We start from the raw sequence: 21,726 nt of genomic DNA, 5'->3' as shown, positions 1-21,726 counted from the left end.
ATCTTCCCCTCCGGGCGGGGCGGCGCCGCACAGAGCTGCTCCTTTTACGAGAGGCCTTGCGGTCCCGGCGGCCGACTCGCTCTGTGGGCGGCGGGGTGCCGTCTCAAGTGCCTTGGTGCGTCGCGGCCCAGCGCGCCCGTGCGCTGGGGGTCGTCGGTCTTGCGGTCGCCGCGGACCTTTCGAGCGGGTTGGCGCCGCGCTCGCCGGGGACAGCAGTGCCGAAAAGTGTTGGGAGCCACTTCTTTGACTTCGCCGGTCTTATTCTCTCCTGCCATCTGCTGGGCATAATTTCATATTCTTCAGCCATTTTCTCACTACTTTTTCGACAAGATGACATAAGTGTTCGGAGCATGTATTGGACTTTCAGTTGTTGTTTCTCTTTTTCAGAGTGCTATCATGAATATTTTGAATATTACTGTATTGCTATACGTGCAGCACAACATATTTATCTTTTGCATATCAACATTTCTGTATAAATTACCCTCCTCATTGCTTGCGAGTACAAATTATTTCCAAGAATGGGCGCAGATCTTATTGTTTGGTTTTGTTTTCCTTTGTGCGTAGCACTAAATCCTTGAACTCTTAATCTCTAGTCCTTTTGATGCTGGGTGCTGTATATAGGGAATGAATACGACAGTATGTAGGTAGAGTTTACAGTGAATATGATCGTCAGAAACAGTATGTCGAGTTTATTTTCCTTTCTCCCATTTGCCTTTTCTAGATATGGGTTTGGGGCCTACATATGCCCCAGAACACTTTTAAATATCATTCCATATGAAAAGAAATATGTATTGCCTAGAAGATAACGAACAATTGTTCATAATTTATGAAGCAATAGGCCAACTATAGCAAATATGGTATTCAGTATACGTGAAAATTCTGAAAGCACTTCTTACAGTTTTTTTTAATTCTATTCCCTGTTCTTTTAGGTTATCTGCATTTAAATTGTTCTTACAATTTTCTTCTTAGCTTCTTACCTTCATAAATCAGTCTAGAGACCACAGTTTGTGGGTTTGGTTGTTTTTTTTGTTTGGTTGTTTGGTTTTGTTTTTCAGAAAATCAGCACAAAAATATTTTTATATGTGGATCAAATTCTGATTTGTATGTCATAAACACAAAGTTGACCTCTTTATATTTCATCAGTGCAGACCAGCATTGAAGATGTGAAACGCAAGCATGTCAGCTGTAGGCTGAATTTCAAAATGACTCCCAGCTGCAGCAGACAGTAGAAATCACTTTGAAAGGGCTGCCCTCGCCCTTTGTTCCTGTATATGCCCCTAAATGTTTTCAAATACGTGGAGCCTTAGGAAGCAGTGTTTCACGCGCGTTGTATTTGACACTTCTGAGTTACATTTCCACTCAGTTATGACTCATCTGATTATCTTCCCCCACTCTGTCTACTTCAGTACATGCTGATAATCTCCTTATATGTGCAAGGGTTAAAATCTTCACAAAATAACAAAGCGGCAGAGTTTAGGCTGCTGGGACACACTGTCCCCTGAATTTGGGGGTTTACTCATGAATTCCAAGCGCCAAAAACTGAGTGGAAGTTCTCTTGACAGCTTTGCCTCATTCCACTGTCAGTTTGCAGCCATTAGGTTATGGGTAAATCGTTCTCCTATGTTATGTAAATGCTCAGTTAAAAGATTCATCACCGTGGTATTAAAGGACGAGAGGAGCTTCAAGAATTAAAGGAGTAATGTAAGTCTGTCTCTTTTAGCAGAAGAGGCATTCGACATTTTTTGTTAGCATAATAGAAAGTGAAGGAAAAAAAAGTCCTGTTATGTTCTTATGTTACAAATTTTCCTCTTTTCCTCCTCTTTTCCTCTTTTCCTCCTCTTTTCCTCTTTTCCTCTTTTTTTTCTCTAGTGTTAAAACTACAGCATTGATTTAATAGGCATTGAAGCAGGCAGAGAGACATTTCTTTCAGTGTAGAAATACCTAGAGATTGGTCTAAAGTAGCCCTCAGAGCTTGGCCTGTTACACAGTAAGAAGAATTAGGGTAACTGGTATCAATGGAGTTGGGGAACACCATGTACAGTTCTTGTCACACAGAGGAAAAGAAAAAAAATTCCAAGTGCATTAGGAGTTTCGCAAACATCCTTGACTTCCCTCACCACTATACCAAACCTTTATCTGCTTGTGCCATATCTGGAGTTTCAAAGGGCAATAATTGCCAGTTGCTTGTGGGCAAGAAGGCCCCATTCACATCTTAACTCTGCAATTCTGGAAGAAGCTCTAATATGATTTTTAGAAAAACACTGTAGGTCACCTCATTCTTCGATCAGCTTTGGGAATCTGCGACCTGGAAAATGATTCTTTCTAGCCCACACTTATTAGATCTATACTGTCAACAATAGATCTATAGAGCTGTACTGTCAACTAAACATAAATTGTTCCTTGTGCCACTGAGCCAAGCAGCAGCAGCCGTTGGGTCTAATGCTGCATCAGAAACTGCTGTTGCTCCACGTGAGAGAAAAAGAAGAATGAAAATTCCCTGTCCATTGGAGCTTCTGCATGCTGAGCAGCAGGGTTTCTGTCCTCTCAAGAGTGCTAGTGGACAAAGGCTGGAAGATAGAGAAGTAGTTTTCATCTGTATTTGAATGGTGTTTCTGTGATTTAAAAAATGGTTCCATTTCCTGACAATGAGGCATGTTCTGCTGTATGAAAAAAAATGATTTTGAGATGTCTTTCAAATGTGGAATACAGACTCTTCTGAACATTTTGTAGTGCATATCTCACCATGAGCTACGGCCTATATCCAGAAATTTGTCAGAAGAATAAAATAAGATTTCCCTACAACCAAGCCAAGAACCTCACCATTGTGGAAGCCACAATTCACGGTGAAGAAATTGGCTGCTGTTCATTTGTGCGTGGTGGTAATGAAAATACTGCATCAACATTTATTATAGGACATTTTTAATTTTCTAGTAATTCAGGAAAATAAATGTCAGTAGGTGCAGAGGAAAACAATGGGAGCCTATGACTTTCTTAAGCAGAAGGAAGCAGGGATTCACGATTTACTGAACATCAGGAAACCTGTGCTTGGTGTCAGCTTTGAAAGAGGGCATTAAAACACAGGGCAACAATCATTTGGTACTACCTGCCCCATTCTTCCTTGAAACAGGAGCAAGGGTAGATGTCCAGCTTCAGTAAGCAGTCTGCATAAAGTTGAATTGATCCAAAGCAGGTGTGGCATTTTGATGCAGAACCTGAACCCATCACATTCTCCTGCCAGCAGTTCATTTTTTTTCCCTAGTAACCTCTTAAAGAAATTCTGGGTAGAATCTCTCCACAGGCCTGTGCTAATTCATGAAAGTGTTTATTTCCTGGAAGGAAAGTAACAACATTTTAGTAAAGTATTTCAGTATTTTTATTGACACTTGCTGATTCTAAAAATGAAGGAAAGGTGGATGGAGTGGCGATACCCAAATAGAACTTCTGCCTGAAGAAATAATGGAATATCAAAACCTGGGGAAGCTTTCCTGCCGTACCTATGTAACTGTACCAAGTTCCTCTGTTGAGCACACACTCTCTGTTTTGGGTTATATTCTACAGTGGCTGAAAAATTAAATTTTAGTCTACAGTGGCTGAGAAATTCAAATCCACTTACTGGATTACAATCCAAATACTTGGATAGTTCTAGGATAATTATGCTTGAACATCCAAAAGCAAAATGTAACTGAATAAAAGAGCCAGAGGGAGGAAAATTATCTGTGAGTTGCTTCAACACTCAGGTCTGCCCTTCTTGTCTTCTGGTTTACGCTCGTCTTCAATTTGACCTACGTTGTAGGGGAGATCATATTTTTTTTTCCTATGAGAACCCACAGCCTGATACTATCAATCTGTCTTTTCTTGGTCACAGATCTCTCGCATAGTGGATGGGGATAATCTCCGAAGTACAGAAATATTTCTTACATGGAACAATGACGGGCTTGAGAGATCAGACTCAAATCTCTAAACACTTTCCAGTTTCCAAGTAAGTCAAGAAACAATCATGACAATGAAAGCAGTTCTGCAGTCTCACACTTTCCAGTTCTGTCATGCTCGTTATCGCAGCCTGATCACCGAAAACACGTATTTGCCTTCGTTTTACAGGCTGAAATGCATTCGCTGGGAGACCTCACAAAGCTGTATTTCTTCCCACGTTTCACCTCCAAGCAGAGAAAAAAAGCCGGTATGTTAAATTACGAGAATAACTCTAGTCCTTGCTTTGATTGTAGTCCTTTTGCATTTTCAGTTAAACACGCATGATCAGAAAAGAATATGACATTTCTCGAATGTCACATGGAGATTCAAGTCAGCGCTTTTGTATATTTTCACAGTCCCAGGCAGCAGGAACTCTACGTTGTACCGTCATTTCATTTACCCTGTTACACTTTCTTTTAGCCCTGAATAGATCTGCTCGCCCGTATTTAGGAGCTTATGATAGACTGGTATCTAGTGTATGAAACACAATATTATTGCAGGCAGACTACTGTTAACTGTTTCATATTAAAAAGAAAACAACATGTCATTGAAAACGAGGGAAGAAAGTGAGAACTCATCCATTGTTTGGAATACGGAGCTGCCACTGACCGGGCAAGGAACCCTCTTGAAAAGGTGTAAATTCTTATCTTACTTCTGAAAGGAGCAAAGCGGTGAACCACCAGATGCTGTTATCAAAGCAAAACACTTACAACATCAACATTCATTCACTAGAACAGAGAAGTTAGTTTTGCATAATGAAGTGTCCTGATTACCGAACATACCCTCAAAGGACCGAATTTTCAGCTTTAACTTCCCGCCCAGTTCAAATTTCATTACACCCCAAATTCTATTTCCCAATCAATTTTAACAAATCGCGATGCAAAGACAAGTACTTTTATACGTTTTGAGACTAAAAACCGGTATATCGCAATCGCAGCTCTCCTGACTCCTGAATTTAACAAACGAAAAGAGACTTCGTTAAGGTTACATTGGAAGTGCAATGACAGGAACATCAGCCTTCAGAGGGACGCGTCGGTGCTTTGTTCCACTGAAATACCTAAGCAGACGTAAAGTGACATCGGCTTTCACACGCGCTGCTAAAGCACAAGCGTCTCCCCAAAAGGCGTTAGCTAAGACACAGTGGTCGCTTGAAGGGAGACTGAGCGGGATTATGTGGTTTCGGAGGGAAGCGGCTCGGCCGAGGGAGCCGGCTCCGCATCCGCGTCCGGGACCACGGGGCGAAGCTGTGTTACTTCTTTGGCTTTAATACCAATTTACCCTGGGACCAACCGTTCAAACCACTCTGGTTTTTGCCCTGCTCTGGAGAGGACCTTCTAAAGCACAAGACTTCACGCTGGCTGTGCCCATTTAGCCGACGGTATAATTTTAATTTAAAACATAAAACGAAAGTTTCCTTCTCCCGAGGTCTCTGCGGCTCCACGCCGCGAAGTTTCTGGGGTTGTTTTTCCCTCTTTTCCGCTCCTTCCAACGGGAAACTCCGTTAGCTGGTAGGACAGACGCCCCCCTCCCCGCCCGGGAAGAAACGGGGTGCATGGGCAGTAAATTTCGGGAGGAAAAAGGTCTTTTTAGACCGGGAAGAAACACAACGGGCGCGGCGGCGGGCGGCGGGGCGGGGTGGACCGCACCAATCAGCGCGCGCGGCGCCGCTATAAAAGGGGGCGACGGCGGCGCCGCCGCTATTGTTCGCGCTGACTCCGCAGGAGGCGCCATGTCCGAGACCGCTCCCGTCGCCGCGCCCGACGTCGCTCCCGCCGCTCCGGCTCCGGCCAAAGCTCCGGCCGCCAAGAAGCCGAAGAAAGCGGCGGGCGGCTCCAAAGCCCGCAAGCCGGCGGGCCCCAGCGTCACCGAGCTGATCACCAAGGCCGTGTCCGCCTCCAAGGAGCGCAAGGGGCTCTCCCTCGCCGCGCTCAAGAAGGCGCTGGCCGCCGGCGGCTACGATGTTGAAAAGAGTAACAGCCGCATCAAGCTGGGGCTCAAGAGTCTCGTCAGCAAGGGCACCCTGGTGCAGACCAAGGGCACCGGCGCCTCCGGCTCTTTCCGGCTCAACAAGAAGCCAGGAGAAGTGAAGGAAAAAGCCCCCAAGAAGCGGGCGGCCGCGGCCAAGCCCAAGAAGCCGGCGGCCAAGAAGCCCAAGAAGGCAGTGACAGCGAAGAAAAGCCCCAAGAAAGCCAAGAAGCCGGCGGCCGCTGCGGCCAAGAAAGCGGCCAAGAGCCCCAAGAAAGCGCCTAAGGCTGCCAAGCCCAAAAAGGTGGCGGCAGCAGCGAAGAGCCCGGCCAAAGCGGTGAAGCCCAAAGCAGCCAAGCCCAAGGCGGCCAAGCCGAAAGCGGCCAAGGCGAAGAAGGCGACCTCCAAGAAGAAATAAATGGTCCTGGAAAAAATCCCTGTCTGCCTTGCAGACAAACCCAACGGCTCTTTTAAGAGCCACCCAAGCTTTCCCAAAAAGAGCTGAAACACTTTTTTTTTTACGTCCCTATTGTGTGTGTGCGCGCAATTTTAACTTCCCTTCTCGGCACTGCGCTAGCTTAATTAAGGTCGGTCCGGTAACAGCACAAACTTCCGCGGCCGTGTTCTCCACAGGTAGCCGGTAGCACCGCGGCAGTTGTTCACCGCAGTACCCCTCATTTCAGCACACCCCTGCGGGCGTGGGTGCAAATAGCTTCCCGTTAGCCGCAAGAAATCGGGGCGAGCCCAAAGACCCCGTGGAAGTTGGGCACCGCTCACGGCACCCCGGCTTTTGGGGCGGGGGGGGCGGCGTGCTGCGGTTCCCCGTAGTTTCTCTCCGATCAGCTGGGGGACGAGAGCAGCGCTCGCAAGCGCTCCCCGCCCGGAGCTCTACCGATTTCGAAAAGCCCGCGCTGCGCGGAGATTGGCCGCGACTCTCAGACTTTTCTGGTGCACAGCAGTTTTCGGGTTAAACAGACGCTCCACTCTTTTTTTTTTCTCCTCACTCGGCGGAAGAGGTTTATGAACTTCCTGGGTACGTGCTCGCCCCCCCTCCTATGGGCTTTTTTCCTCCCAGTCCAGTTCCGTCCCTTGCAGACTCGTCCCTCCCCTGGAAATGGTAGGGCGAGCGGGGTCCGAGAGGCACGGGTGTTTCGGGCTGCCTTTTCAGCAGTCCGTGGTGCTGCCCGCCGGTCCTCGACTTCGGTGCTGAACCTCTCGCGCACTGGAGCTGCCGGGCTGGGTTCTTAGCCGGGTGCCGGGGGCTCATTTCGGCAACGGAGCCGCTCGGAGGCAGCGCTGGGCGCGGTCGGAACCCGCGGGGGTCGGAGCCTCCCGCGCGTTCCCTCCCCCCGCCTGCCCCCAACCCTGCAGCCGCCTCCTTTTTCCAGTGACTCGACCGTACCCTCCTTCCGTCACCTCTACTGCACTCGAGCGATGCCCTTCGCTCCGCTTAGCTCTGCCTGGGTGCCAGCAGTGAGAAGCAGTCGGGGAGAAGCGGGAGGGAGAGGCTGTTTCCTCGCTTTAGTCACAGTGCTGGTACTACCGCTTCCCCAGCGGGCAGGAGAACGGGGAATTTCGTGGAATTACCTGTTCAGCTCTCAATAAAGACGGTTGATCTTAAGTCCGTAGCTGTTAACCTCATATATCTGAAGGGATTACCCGGAAACGGGGTCCCTGCAGTTTGGAGGAGAAATGGTGGGATCGGATTTCGCCGGTATTCGTGTTTTCGCAAAGACTGTCCACATCCTAAATACCCTGTACTAAAAGGGAAAGAAATACAAAACAGAGCCTCTATTTTTAAGCCCTGTTCCTGAAACGCTGTTCTTACTCTTCCTCTGCATTGCCTCTTAGGGTACACCCGACTTTGCAGTCCTTGCTCGGGTTTATGACTTCTTCCTCTATATAACATACAAACCTGCATACACATCCCACTTGTTTTCTGAAATTATCGGGCCATATCCCTGCACCCTGACAGCCCGAATTCCTGAGCTCACGTGCCTGTGCCCCTGTTTGGGATGGGGATGTGCCTACCAGACTCTCACAATTACCGTAAGTGAAGGGTGTTGGGAGTCACACCCACTAATTCTCAAAGGGTTTCACCCAACTAGGTGCACTGACCCGAGGAGAGTGGGTCAACTGCGATTTTCCAGCCCTCTACAACTAATTGGAAAGGAGTAGGTTTTGACTGGGTACGGTCAAACAACAGGTATGCTGCTGTAGCAAATGTGATATTCATGCTTAAATTTTTTCTTTATAGCTGAGCCCGAAAAGGCAAAACCCAAACAGTTGCAGTAGCATGGGCAAAACTGTATCACACGCACCCCTGCTAATTGAATTGACCTCGGCAGGACGGCCCTGGAATAAACATTTCGGGCATCTGGAATGAGTTGGGGTAATGACAGCCTGTTGGCTGTCACTCTTGGCCTGTTGCAACTTACCCTCCCTGCTCACTTGGGGAAGGCATCAGGGCACTTCTTTCCCTTTTCTGAGAGGTAAGAAGGAAAACTCAGATTATTATAACAGTGTTTTAAGAAAATTGAGTTGCAGCAGTTACCTACCTTGGATATTGCAGTAGTTGAGATTTAGAAAATTAGAGCATTACTGAACACAAGTGGTGATGGAGAGCACAGGCCTATGTACAATAATAACAGTCTAAAATACCTTTACAGGCAAAGAGTATATAGCTGTGGCTTTAGCTGAATAGACTTTATAGTTCTTAGCTGGAGATAGCTGCCAAATAATGTAAGAGATTGTTCCACACTACAGAAAGGAAGCGCATGTGCATGCAGGAACACTGAATGGACTGGCTATATAGGCTCCAGTGGATATACTGTCCAGTACAGGGACAAAATTAACATAAAACCAAAAAATCCTGTTAAACTTGAAAAGCTGGGCTGGGCAGGATAGCATAGATACCTACTGGAAGATTTTTTTCCCAACTGGAAAAAAGGAGTTCAGTGACAAAGAGCAAGAATGGCCTGGGAAAAATCAGCTTGCAGGGACAAGTGTGATGTCATGTTTATGCCAATTGCACCAGTGGCATCTCAGTCAGTACCCCTAATGCATTGTTTCTCATCCTCCTTCCCCCCCAGCCTGTGCACTGCTAGCCCTGTGGATGCCAGCTCATCTCAGCTACGGGAGCAGGTATGCACAACTCCAGACTGATTCTCCCTCAGAAATAGCTTATCTTAAATTACTGAGTCACTGCCACAGTGTCCGATCACGTTGTGTCCCTCAGGGCCCCACATCATCTTCAACAGGCCACTCTCCAGCTATTTCCTATTATGGTCATAAGAGAAGTTGATACCCTAAGAAAAAAACAGTGGATACTATTCTGCTGTCGTGGTTCAAATTTCTAGCTAACCTGCTAAGCTGAGGTTCAAGTGTGCCATTTATGATTGCACTGGAGAGGGAACCCATCTCACTTTGTTGTATGACATCCTTTTTGGACATCTGGGCATTAATTTCTTTTCTCACACCTGTTAAGATGCCTCATGAAACTCAGGAAAGAAGGACAAGAGATGAGCTCTGCTCAGTATCTTCCAAGATGTGCCATGTGCTAAGATGGGCAGTTTGAAAAGGACTTGGGACATGTGCTCATAATGACAAATCAAACCTCAAAATAACTAAGAGGGCCTAATGTTGTTTTGTTTTGTCTTCTTGTAATGCTGATAAACTGGTCGGTTTCTGCACCTTGGGTACATTTGTTACAAGGAACATCTTCCTTGCCCATCATGCTCTTATCTCCATCTCTCTCTTAGCTGAGTGTCCTTTTCTAAGAACCAATGAGCAGAAACTTCCCCAGACATTTCCTACCACATTCAGGAGTTGTATTGATATCGCAAAATACGATTCCAACAAGACTTTCATATTATATGATGGGACATCTCTGTGGCCATGCAGCTTCTATTTATTGAACTTTTTATATAGCCTATGTCATGTCCCTAGCCTGTTCCACATTTGCAAAGTGCTCAGATTAATGCATATTCTGAGATGAATAGCAGATTTCTTAAATTTCTACAATGCCCTCACCACATGGACATTTACCCACACTACAGACTCTAAGGAACGTCAATACCACTGCCTGGAACACAGGTAATACGGCAAGCAGAGCTTTAGGATCTCAGGCACAAAACACATTTTGTCTTCTGTGAATAGTTCTGACGTGGGAACTGGATTACAATCAGACTGATCAGTGATTCTGTGCAATGATTTGACATGGAGAACTGAGCTGCTGGTGGTCAAAGAGGAGGTGGCTTAACAGGAGGCAAAAAAAGGCCGGTGTTTAGTGAGTGGCCATACTTCAACAGAAAACACAAGTATCCACTCTATGATTTTAAATGCTAAGCTGCTGTATTGGGTTTGCGTGGCAAGGTTTTGGTAGCAAAGGGGCTACAGGGGTGTCTTCTGTAAGAAGATGCCAGAAGCTTCCCCCATGTCCGATAGAGCCAATGCCAGCCAGCTCCAAGATGGACCTGCGGCTGACCAAGGCTGAATCCATCAGCGACGGTGGTAGCGCCTCTGGGATAACATATTTAAGAAGGGGAAAAAAACTGCTGTGCAACTGCAGCCGGAGAGAGGAGTGAGAATATGTGAGAGAAACAACTCTGCAGACACCAAGGTCAGCGAAGAAGGAGGGGGAGGAGGTGCTCCAGGCGCTGGAGCAGAGATTCCCCTGCAACTCATGGTGAAGACCATGGTGAGGCAGGCTGTCCCCCTGCAGCCCATGGATGTTAATGATGGAGCAGTTATCCACCTGCAGCCCATGGAGGACCCCACACTGGAGCAGGTGGATGCCCAAAGGAGGCTGTGACCCCATGGGAAGCCTGTGCTGGAGCAAGTTTGCTGGCAGGACTAGTGACTCTGGGGGGGATCCATGCTGGAGCTGTCTTTTCCCAAAGGACTGCACCCCATGGAAGGGACCCATGCTGGAGCAGTTTGTGAAGAACTGTAGCCTGTGGGAAGGACTCATGTTAGAGAAGTTTGTGGAGAGCTGTCTCCCGTGGGATGGACCCCACACTGGAGCACGGGAAGAGTGTGAGGAGTCCTGCCCCTGAGGTGGAAAGAGCAGCAGAGACGACGTGTGATGAACTGAACGCAACCCCCATTCCCCGTATGCCTGCACTGCTCGGAGAGAGGAGGTAGAGAAAATTGAGAGTGAAGTTGAGCTCGAGAAGAAGGGATGGGTGGGGGGAAGGTGTTTTAAGATTTGGTTTTATTTCTCATTATCCTACTCTGATTTGATTGGTAATAAATTAAGCTAATTTCCCCAAGTTGAGTCTGTTTTGCCCGTGACGGTAATTGATGAATGATCTCTCCTGTCCTTATCTCAGCCCACAAGCTTTTCATTATATTTTCTCTCCCCTGTCCAGTTGAGGAGGGGGAGTGATAGAATGCCTTTGGTGGGCACCTGGCATCCAGCCAGGGTCAACCCACCACAGCTGCTCAAAAATTAGGAGGAAAAGTAAAAAAAAAAGAGTTCAGAATTGCAAATTATTACAAGGAAGGCCTGCTTTCATTTGTTTTGTCTTCCATAGTGTCAACTGTTTATTTCACAGATTTACTTACTTAGTAAATGGTGATATCAAAAGTTTGTGATGTTCCAGCACTGGAAGTAGAAATGGAGATAGAGTTAATTTCCTTCCTAGTAGCTGGTACAGCGCTGTGTTTTGGATTTAGGATGAGAACAAAGTTGATAACACACCGATGTTTTAGTTGTTGCTAGGTAATGCTTACACTAGCCAAGGACTTTTTAGTTTTCCAGGCTCTACCGACTGAGAAGGCTGGAGGGGCACAAGAAGCTGGGAGGGGGCACAGCCAAACTGGCCAAAGAAACATTCCATAGCATGTGACGTCGTGCTCAGTACATAAACTGGGGAAAGCTGGCCGGGGGGGCCGTGCTCGGGGGCTGGCTGGGCATCGGTCAGCGGGTGGTGAGCAATTGTACTGTGCATCACTTGCTTTGTGTATTATTATTATTATCATTTTATTTCAATTATTAAACTGTTTTTATCTCAACCCACAAGTTTTTCTCACTTGTGCTCTTCCAATTCTCTCCCCCATCCCACCGGGAGTGAGCAAGCAGCTGTGTGGTGCTCAGTTGCCGACTGAGGTTAAACCACGACAGCTAAATAAATGGAGAGATGTAAATACGTACATTTCAAGACTAAGTTTACAGGTCCTCAAAAGGAAGGAGCTGAATGGGGAGCCAGCTATGGTGTATGGACAAGAGGGTGGGGACAGCCAGTGTGGAGTCCCCAAAAGTAAGAGTGCAACGTGAATATCATTAATACCAGACCTGTTCTCTGCTGCTCACATGGCAGTACAGATTTGGGCCAGCTTGAGTTCAGGTGCAGAACCACGTTTCACCTAGATACCTTTGGCTTAGCAAGGTTACACAATAGAGTTTTTCTGCCACAAGTTTCTTTTATACTGCCTAGATCACAATGCACCCAGACCAGTGCTGGGCACTGGGGGATACCAGCCACATTTGTGGGGATTTGAGAGCCCTCTTCTCCAGAACATGTCAGAGCACAACAGTCATCAGTGTGACTCCTCCTGGGATCCCCATTCACTCTCCATACTCAATTTTGGACAACTCGTTCTAGATTAGGAGTTGCATTTCTTTCTGATTTTCAGTTTGCAGATTGTTTTTTGTGATCTCTCTGAACTTCCATTGCCTTGCAAGCTTTGTTCATGACTCAGGTACATCTTCTGCTGGAATATCAGTGAAACCCCAATGCTTGGTTTTCCTAAGGACTGCAGCATTTGCTTTTCAATGATTTCAGGATTGGGCTGCCAGGAGCTGTGGAAGAAATGAAATGTAGAAAAATAATAATAGGATTATTGTTCTCATCAAACACTGAAAACAATGAAAATAAACAAAGCAGAGGTCAGGACCTTCACTGGCCATAAAAAAAGGAGTTCCTGTTCTTCTTTGTATGGTTGGCTGGCACTAGTCAGCCAAGGCTGTATATACTTGGTCTGCATACTGCATATTCATGCTTGGTTGTATGTAACTGCCCTAGTAAAAATGCACGTAGCCATTGCCATTGCAGTGTTTTGCCACATCTTTCCTGTTTCTCTGTTTTCTCCACTGTAGATTTACCGTCTTCGTAACAGAACTCTGTGCCCGTTCCCTGGTGGCCTTTGGCCACTTGGTTCTTAACTCCTTAAATATTTTTCTCCTTCCGTCAGAGAGAACACTTTACTATCACCAGCATCTCTCTCCTGTCAGGACCAGACCTGGTGAGTTTGTGCACTCCTGAGGCAGGAAACTTCTTTCATTAAAAGCGGGTGTGTTTCAGACATATTTCGTCTTCTCCAGTGTCAAAGAAAAGCTGACTAAGTATTCCATGGGACAACTATCCCAAAAATTATAGTTGTCTGGGCAGGAAAAGCAAGCTACACAAGGGCAGTAAAGAATCTTTTTTTCTTTTTTTCTCAGAAAAGGAAGATTAAAGAAAAGGCGTCCTCTCCCCCTGCTGCCCCCCCCCCCCCCAATAAATAAGACAGGAGAACTAGTGATGACTGACATGGAAAAGGCTGAGGTACTCAACATTTCTTTTTGCCTTAGTTTTCACTGGCAATCACTCTTCCCATGTCTTTCAAGTCCCTGAACCTCAAGGCAGGGACTGGGGGAACGAAGTCCCTCCCATCGTAGAAGACCAAGTTTGAGACCATTTGAAGAACATGAACATACACAAGTCTACGAGGCCTGGTGAGATGCATCCCAGGGTCCTGAGGGAATTGGCAGACGTAGTTGCTAAGCCACTCTTCATCATATTTGAAAAGTCATTGCAGTCAGGTGAAGTTCCCAGAGATTGGAGAAAAGGGAATATCATAGCCATTTTTAAAAAGGATGATAAAGAGGACCCTGGGACCTTCAGACCAGCCAGCCTCACCTCAGTACCTGGTAAGATCATGGAACGGATCCTCCTGGAATCTATGTCAAAACATATGGAAGACAGGGAGGTCATTAGAGACAGCCAGCATGGCTTCACCAAGGGCAAATCGTGCCTGACTGATCTAGTGGCCTCCTACCATGGAGTGACTGCATCAGTGGATAAGGGAACAGCAGCTGATGTCATCTACCTGGACTTCCGTAAGGCCTTTGAAATGGTCCCCTACAATTTTCTTGCCTCTAAATTGAAGAACTGTGGATTTGATGGATGGATTGTTAAATGGATAAGGGATTGGCTGGGTGGTTGTATCCAAAGAGATACAACCAACGGCTCAATGTCTAAATGGAAACCGGTAATGTGTGATGGAAACTAGTAACGAGTGGTGTCCCTCAGGGGTCTGTACTGGGACAAATACTGTTTAATATCTTCATCAATGACATAGATGGTGGGATGGAGTGCAACCTCAGCAAGTCTGTGGATGACACCAAGCCGAGTGGTGCAGCTGATTCGCTAGAGGGAAGGGATGCCATCCAGAGGGACCTTGACAGCCTTGAGGAGTGGGCCTATGTGAACCCCACGAAAGGCAAGAAAAACAGTAGAGAGCTGGAACACCTTTTCCATGAAGAAAGGCTGAGAGAGTTGAGGTTTTTCAGCCTGGAGAAGAGAAGGCTGCAGAGAAACCTTGTTGTGTCCTTTCAATATATGAAGGGAACTTATAAGAAAGACGGAAAGACTTTTCAGAAGGGCCTGTAGTGACAGGACAAGGGGCAACGGTTTTACACTGAAAGAGGGTCGATTTGGATTGGACATAAGGAAGAAATTTTTTATGATGAAGGTGGTGGAACACTGGACCAGGTTGCCCAGAGAAGTTGTGGATGCCCCATCCCTGGAAGTGTTCAAAGTCAGGTTGGATGGGGCTTTCACTTGATCTAGTGAAAGACATCCCTACCCACAGCATGGGGGTCAGTCTAGATGATATTTGAACAACCCTTCCAATGCAAATGATTCTATAAATCGTAGCAACTTTCCAGAAGATGTTACATTTCTATCTCAAGTTACAGCTACAGTTTAATTTTATCAGACAGACCTAGTAGACCAGATGAAATTTGGTGTATAATTTGGAATCACCTGGGAGGGAAGAAGAGAGGGAACTCGGCTCCAACCTTGCTTCACTTTATTAGATGAATTTCTGTTGTGAGTTAAAAAAATAGTGCTGTGAACAGATACGTATCTACTGATTTAAAAAAAAAACATTTCCAAATGGGTTCTGACATTTTGCCAAGGAGAGCATGGAGACAAGGAGAGAGACAGCAAGAGACAGGGCAAATACTATATGTAGTCACAGATTCCTGGGCAGAAGCAGCTCATTATGGAGCAGGGTTATAGTATGCAGCTCTAACTTAATTTTATCCCATGAAAAAAAGCAGAAACAAAACCTCAGCTTTCCAAAGCTGCACAACTCATCAGGGACTGCATGGGGAGGTGATTTGGTGAAGCCCAGGATTGTTCGGTAACCTCATGGCAAGAGTCTGCAAATGGTAATAACTCCAGGGCGGACCTGTGATACAGTCAGATTCCCAAGGATTGAGCAGACCGAAGGAGTGGATTTTCATGTCAGAGTGGGTTCAGGGAGCTCTGCAGCAGGTAGTGCTAAACTACCCTGTTAGTAACATCCTGGGGACTTGCCTGTGTACTCAGAGAGCGATAAAGCCTTGTTCTGGTTTTGGCTGGGATAGAGTCAATTTTCTTCCTAGTAGCTGGTAGAGTGCTGTGTTTTGGATTTAGGATGAGAATAATGTTGATAACACACCGATGTTTTAGTTGTTGCTAAGTAGTGCTTACACTAGTCAAGGACTTTTCAGCCCCCCAGGCTCTACCGACTGAGAAGGCTGGAGGTGCACAAGAAGCTGGGAGGGGGCACAGCCAGGACAGCTGACCCAAACTGGCCAAAGGGACATTCCATACCATGTGACGTCATGCTCAGTACATAAACTGGGGGAAAGCTGGACGGGGGGGCCGCTGCTCAGGGACTGGCTGGGCATCAGTCAGTGGGTGGTAAGCAGTTGCATTGTGCATCACTTGCTTTGTATATTCTTCTTATTATTATTACTATTATTAGTAGTAGTATTTTATTTTATTTCAATTATTAAACTGTTTTTATCTCAACCCATGAGTTTTCTCACTTCTACTCTTCCGATTCTCTCCCGCATCCCACTGGGGCGGGGGGAGCGAGCAAGCGGCTGTGTGGTGCTCAGTTGCCAACTGAGGTTAAACCACAACAAGCCTGCAGCAAATGTTACATCAGTGTTACCAGTGCAGGATACAGCTACCTTACCCTCGAAATGTCCTGGGAATGACAGAGGACCTGACTACAGAGTGCGCAGTCTCTCACGGTGGCCTGGTCTCCCACAGCAGTCCAGTCATGGTCCCTGAACTTCCCTCCCTGGAAGGAGCACTACTGGCCTTAGGAAAGGCAACACCATGAACTTAGCCGTGGCATCCCCACTGTACTCCAGAATTATCTTCATAGCCCAACCTAGGATACTGTCAAGTTCCTTGTGGAACAGGACATTTGTTACTGCTTTGAGCCTTTAGGATGTCTTCTTCAGAGTCTTGGTGTTTGTCTTGCCCCATTTGGGTTTCCTTTGGGCCTATGCCAAAAAGATTGTGCATGAACAACATAGCAGACCACACTATTTTCATCTGCCAGTGAGGGGCCCCAGGAACCGTGATTTCTCTGCTAACAGATGCAACATTTGTATCTGTGGCCTATGCAAAGACAGAGATTGATTATTGATTAATCTTATGTTGTATCTTTATGAGAGGATACATTACATAAAGCCGCTCAGCTTGTAAGGGGAAAAAAAACCCCAAACAACGTCCATGCGAGGGCAGCAAACGCTCAGTACTGGAAACTTTTTTCACCCTTCCTTATCATTTTCAGGTCGAAAGCCAGCTACCGAATGATTTTTCTTAAACACTGTTTCTTGTTTTCAACAGTAAAACCTCAAAAGATTTTCCTCCCCAAAAGAAAGCAAAACCAGAGTTGAATACCTTCCCCTGAAGGACAAGAACACACTTCTTGTTACATATTTAATTTTTCAAACTCTCTAAAAAATAGCCACGTTATTGTCTATGCCACCACAAGAATGGAAAGTACTGTAAAAATATTCGTCCAAAAGAACCGTTTCACCTGAAAAAAATTCAAGTGGAGCACGTAAGGGTTAAACTCTCGATTAGCGTACCTTTACTGCTAAACTCTCGTTGAGAAAACGTTCAGAAAGGGCGGGAAATGCAGATGAGAAAGAAATTCAAGGAGGGGTAGAATTTCTCAGAAACACGATTGGACAGATTTTGCTGCAAGATGCTCCATTAAAAAAACATGAGGAGCTGCTGTTTAAAACACTGAAGCCACACGTGAGAATCAATGCAACCAGGTGAAATTGCAATACATAACACTTACCCATATTTTAAAATAACAATTATAGTAAAAAATCAAAGAGTAATTTAAGCGATTCAGTAACTGGGATACCTTTCTACGATAGAGGTTTGACTTATAAATGATCACGACGTATCAACGATTTAAAAAAATATATAAACTATTATACACAGACACCCAATGTCTTTGCTATCTGAAGAAAATGAACGTACCGAAAAAGGGCAGCAACACCGAACCGCTTGTGCCGCGGGAAGGGAAACTCGCACGAAACCCGCATTTTTGTGCTAGCGGGGCGCGCGATAGGGAAAGCGGGGAGCTCCGGCGGGAGCGAGCCCCAAGCCCCGCCCCTCCTCGCTGCAGTCCCCAACCAGGTCGGCTCCCACCGCATAAAGGCCGCGGCGCGGCCGGCGGCGGCTCACAGCTCGGCGCGGGCAGAGTCGGCGGCATGTCCGGCAGAGGCAAGGGCGGGAAGGGGCTCGGCAAGGGGGGCGCCAAGCGCCACCGCAAGGTGCTGCGCGACAACATCCAGGGCATCACCAAGCCGGCCATCCGCCGGCTGGCTCGGCGCGGCGGCGTGAAGCGCATCTCGGGGCTCATCTACGAGGAGACGCGCGGCGTGCTGAAGGTCTTCCTGGAGAACGTGATCCGCGACGCCGTCACCTACACGGAGCACGCCAAGAGGAAGACGGTCACGGCCATGGACGTGGTCTACGCCCTCAAGCGCCAGGGACGCACCCTCTACGGCTTCGGCGGCTAAAGCTTTCCGCCCCCGGACCACCTCGAGAACCCAAAGGCTCTTCTAAGAGCCACCCGCTTCCTCCGAAGAAGAGCTGTGACATTCTTTTCTCTGTAAGGATATCTGGAATATTTGCTATCTAATTTCCAAAACTTAGTAACACTGGCGGCTATGGAACACTGCTAAAAGGTGTTATGATTAGATAAGTGCGATCTAACGTTTTAATTCGCTGTTACTGGCGAAGTTGTCTTTGCTGTGTAAAAGAAGTGCTTTTTTTCTCTGTACTCCTTAAATTCCCTTGCAAATGTTGTACCCCACTAAAAAGTCATTTAAGTGCTTTTAGAAGTTAAAACAATGTTTTCTATACCTTTTTTTAATCTTCGCCGATTTAAACATAATTATCTGGAACATTGTTCAATGCCTTGTACTTGGAAATTTTCATTTAACTGAGAGTAGATAATCCACTGCAAAGAGAGAAAGGGAAACCAATTCAGCACCTAGGGAAAGATATACAAGTTGTTCTGAGATGAACGTTTTATTTCCGATATTTCTAAATAAACTTTTTTCCTTGCTATAACCCGTGCTCAGTTCCTTGTCTATTTTTTTTAAAGCAATTTCGGGAGTAAATCTCATATAGTTTTCTAGAGTACATGGGGGGAGGGGGGGCTGGGCATGACGGAAAATTATGTCCTTGGCAACGCATTTTAAGAAAATGCGTCAAAAGGAGTCTTGCGCGAAGGCTTTTCTCGCTCTCGCACAGAGAGAACGCTCCCTTCGGGGGAGCGCTTCTAAAGTGTTGTTCTTCTGTTTCCTTCATCACCGCAGGAAAAAACGGCAAAAACACTTTTTCAGGTTTAAAGAAAACTATCGGTAGTCATTGACCACTCGCCAACAACGGCGATCAATAAATATTGGCGGTCACTTCTGTTTTTCTCACAGCCTTAGCGAGTAAGGGCAAATTAAATAATAGATTAATTCCGTATTTCTTTTTAAGCACTTCATTTCACAAAACAAGGTCATTGTCTAAATGTTCTCCGTGTCACATTTTTACTTGACGGTACTTATGATCTCTCATGCCGATTTTCCTGGAGAAAAGAAAATAACATGAGAAAAATAGCTTAAAAGATGCATCTCGATTGTTACAGCTGGTTACAGCCGCAAACTCGCGCTGTGGGATTCCCTAAGCGCCCATCTCTGTGCTTCGAGGCACCGGACGATCTTTCCCTCGGGGATAATGTGCCTGTTCCTGTAAGAGGGAGCTCTGTACGGCATCGAAGGAGCCTTTTTCTTCTTTTGTAACCAGCCCACAACAAAACCAAAAAAATCTATTAAAATAACGTGCGGTTTTAAGAATAGCTCCCGAATGTGAGCCTCCGCACGGCTTTTGGTCTGTCAGGAGCCTGGCGGGGAGGGAAAGCCGGAGAAGCAGAAGGGATGCGAGCGCTCTGTCTGAAACACCCCGCCCCCCCAGGCCTTCGACTGGCACCGAGGGAGCCGTGACTCGGAGCGGGGCAGAAGGGGGGTGCGGGCAGCGGCGAATCCGGCTTCCTCGGGCCCAGGCTGGATTTTCAACGGTACCCAATGAGGTCGCGCTTCCTGTCGTCCAATCAGAGGCGAGGCGGCTCTATAAAGGCCGGCGCCGCGCACCCTCTTTCACTGACCTCCATCTCTTTCCCGGGGAGGTTTGCGGGCGGTTGGCGATGGCGCGCACGAAGCAGACGGCGCGTAAGTCGACGGGCGGGAAGGCGCCCCGCAAGCAGCTGGCCACCAAGGCGGCCCGCAAGAGCGCGCCGGCCACGGGCGGCGTGAAGAAGCCGCACCGCTACCGGCCCGGCACGGTGGCGCTGCGCGAGATCCGGCGCTACCAGAAGTCGACGGAGCTGCTGATCCGCAAGCTGCCCTTCCAGCGCCTGGTGCGCGAGATCGCGCAGGACTTCAAGACCGACCTGCGCTTCCAGAGCTCGGCCGTGATGGCGCTGCAGGAGGCGAGCGAGGCCTACCTGGTGGGGCTCTTCGAGGACACCAACCTCTGCGCCATCCACGCCAAGCGCGTCACCATCATGCCCAAGGACATCCAGCTGGCCCGCCGCATCCGCGGCGAGCGCGCCTGAGGCTCCTGCCGCAGCCCCTTCCCGGTCCCGGCAGACACCGAGGCAGCCTGCACAGACCCAAAGGCTCTTTTAAGAGCCACTCCATGCACAATAAAAGGAGCTGTAGCACTGTTTTTACACGGGCACGCTTTAAAAATAAGTGTTTTCTTTTTTCTAGGCTGTGGCACTTAAATTTTATGGCCTTGGCTCCTCTTTCTGTTATTTTATTTATTTCTTATTTTACTACATCACCTGCGTGTAAACATTCTTCTTTTATAAACCCCACAAGGCTCTAAGTTTCCTGCCCTGCAGTTTACCGGGGTGCTTTGCAGGTACTGACGGGGGGTAACAAGTGCTTTATGAACACTGGGCGGGGGAGGAGGGACAAAATTGGAGGGGCAGAGTTCAATATATTAGTTTAAGGACGGTGAGCAGAGAACATCAGGCAGAATGGAGGTTCTTATATCACTATGACTATGCCGGACTCGAAACAGATTTGGGGGGAGGGAAGCGGGACACGGTCTGTCCGGGACAGCCCCGGGGTTAAGGAACTCTGCTCCTTAAACTCTCCCAGCTGGCTGGGTCTAGGCAAGAGCAGAAACATCCCGCAGCTCTCTGGAATTGCATTAGCGTTGAACCTGGCTAAGGCAATCCGTTTTAAAGGGGGCTGCCGTTTTGCTCCAGCATTTGTTAACACCAGGAGCAAGAATATGTCTCAAAAGATGGGTTTTGAGGCCAGTCTCAAAATGATGGATGACCGTGCTGAAGAGACAGAGCGCGTGAGGCTTCTTTCTCACAGCACAGAAACATACCTAAAAAGGCCATGAAACTATGTTTCAAAAGTGTTGTACACAGGACTTCCTATCAAGTTTGTCCAGATTTGTTACCATTTGATAATACAAAACTGTGGAAAAAAGGTTATGAATTTCCTGAGTGTTTTTTTATGGGAGGGGTATTTTTAATAAGAGTTTCATAAAAATCCTGGAGTGGAAATTTGTGTATTCTTCCAATAATAAGCATACATGTATTTGTCTTTGAACTTGCACTTCCCCAGATAGCGATTATGAAATTTTATGCAGTCAGAAAACATGCTGAGTTGTCAGATTTCTGCAGTCAGATTTCTAGGATTCTTCAGAAGATACTGGCAGGATATATGTGTGTGTATATGTATGTGCATATATGTATGGAGCTTTCAACCTTCCTTATAAGGACCCACCTTTGCTTGAATTCTGAGACATGCACACAGGAGTGACCAGCCTAATAACATCCTGAGCATTAAAATAGAAAGTTAAAAATTAGGCTTCAGATTCATAACAGAGCGTAATAGCAGTTTCTACCATAATTTTGGGAACACGTTTTCCTGTCTTCTCCTCAACTGTGAAAGGTCACAGTTGGTACCTGGGGTGTAACAGTCCTGAGTGCTGGGTAGCACTGAAGGGAGCTATTAGAGGGCAGAGCTGTCACCTGTGGTCATGAGAGGCTTTTGGGCACCATTTGCATGTTTTCTCTTAGAAGTGCTTGCTGCATTATAGACACAAGCTGTCAGAGACAGTACTTGGATGGATGAGAAAAGAAGGAAAGACTCGCCGAGTGCAGCAATCAGCCCAGATTAAGGTTGGTTTG

The 21,726-nt window shown here is 46.9% G+C and overlaps 4 protein-coding genes across 4 annotated transcripts in view; 3 read left to right on the top strand and 1 right to left on the bottom strand.

Moving 5' to 3' along the window:
- The window catches only part of LOC143159381 (histone H3), a 137,809-nt gene that overhangs the window by 58,566 nt on the left and 57,517 nt on the right, over window positions 1-21,726 (bottom strand). The gene's annotated exons all lie outside the window — the stretch shown is intronic.
- LOC143159367 (histone H1.01-like) lies at window positions 5,699-6,419 on the top strand. The gene has a single exon (XM_076336073.1). It carries the CDS (start codon window positions 5,699-5,701, stop codon window positions 6,350-6,352), a length of 654 nt encoding a protein of 217 aa, XP_076192188.1. The 3' UTR covers window positions 6,353-6,419.
- LOC143155725 (histone H4) lies at window positions 17,703-18,590 on the top strand. The gene has a single exon (XM_076328687.1). It carries the CDS (start codon window positions 17,723-17,725, stop codon window positions 18,032-18,034), a length of 312 nt encoding a protein of 103 aa, XP_076184802.1. The 5' UTR covers window positions 17,703-17,722; the 3' UTR covers window positions 18,035-18,590.
- On the top strand, window positions 19,686-20,205 carry LOC143155724 (histone H3). The gene has a single exon (XM_076328686.1). The coding sequence runs from the start codon at window positions 19,714-19,716 to the stop codon at window positions 20,122-20,124; it is 411 nt and encodes a 136-aa protein (XP_076184801.1). The 5' UTR covers window positions 19,686-19,713; the 3' UTR covers window positions 20,125-20,205.

Source organism: Aptenodytes patagonicus, chromosome 1 (genome assembly GCF_965638725.1).
Source record: "Aptenodytes patagonicus chromosome 1, bAptPat1.pri.cur, whole genome shotgun sequence".
NCBI classification, from domain to species: domain Eukaryota; kingdom Metazoa; phylum Chordata; class Aves; order Sphenisciformes; family Spheniscidae; genus Aptenodytes; species Aptenodytes patagonicus.
This window is presented reverse-complemented; position numbering and strand designations above follow the sequence as displayed.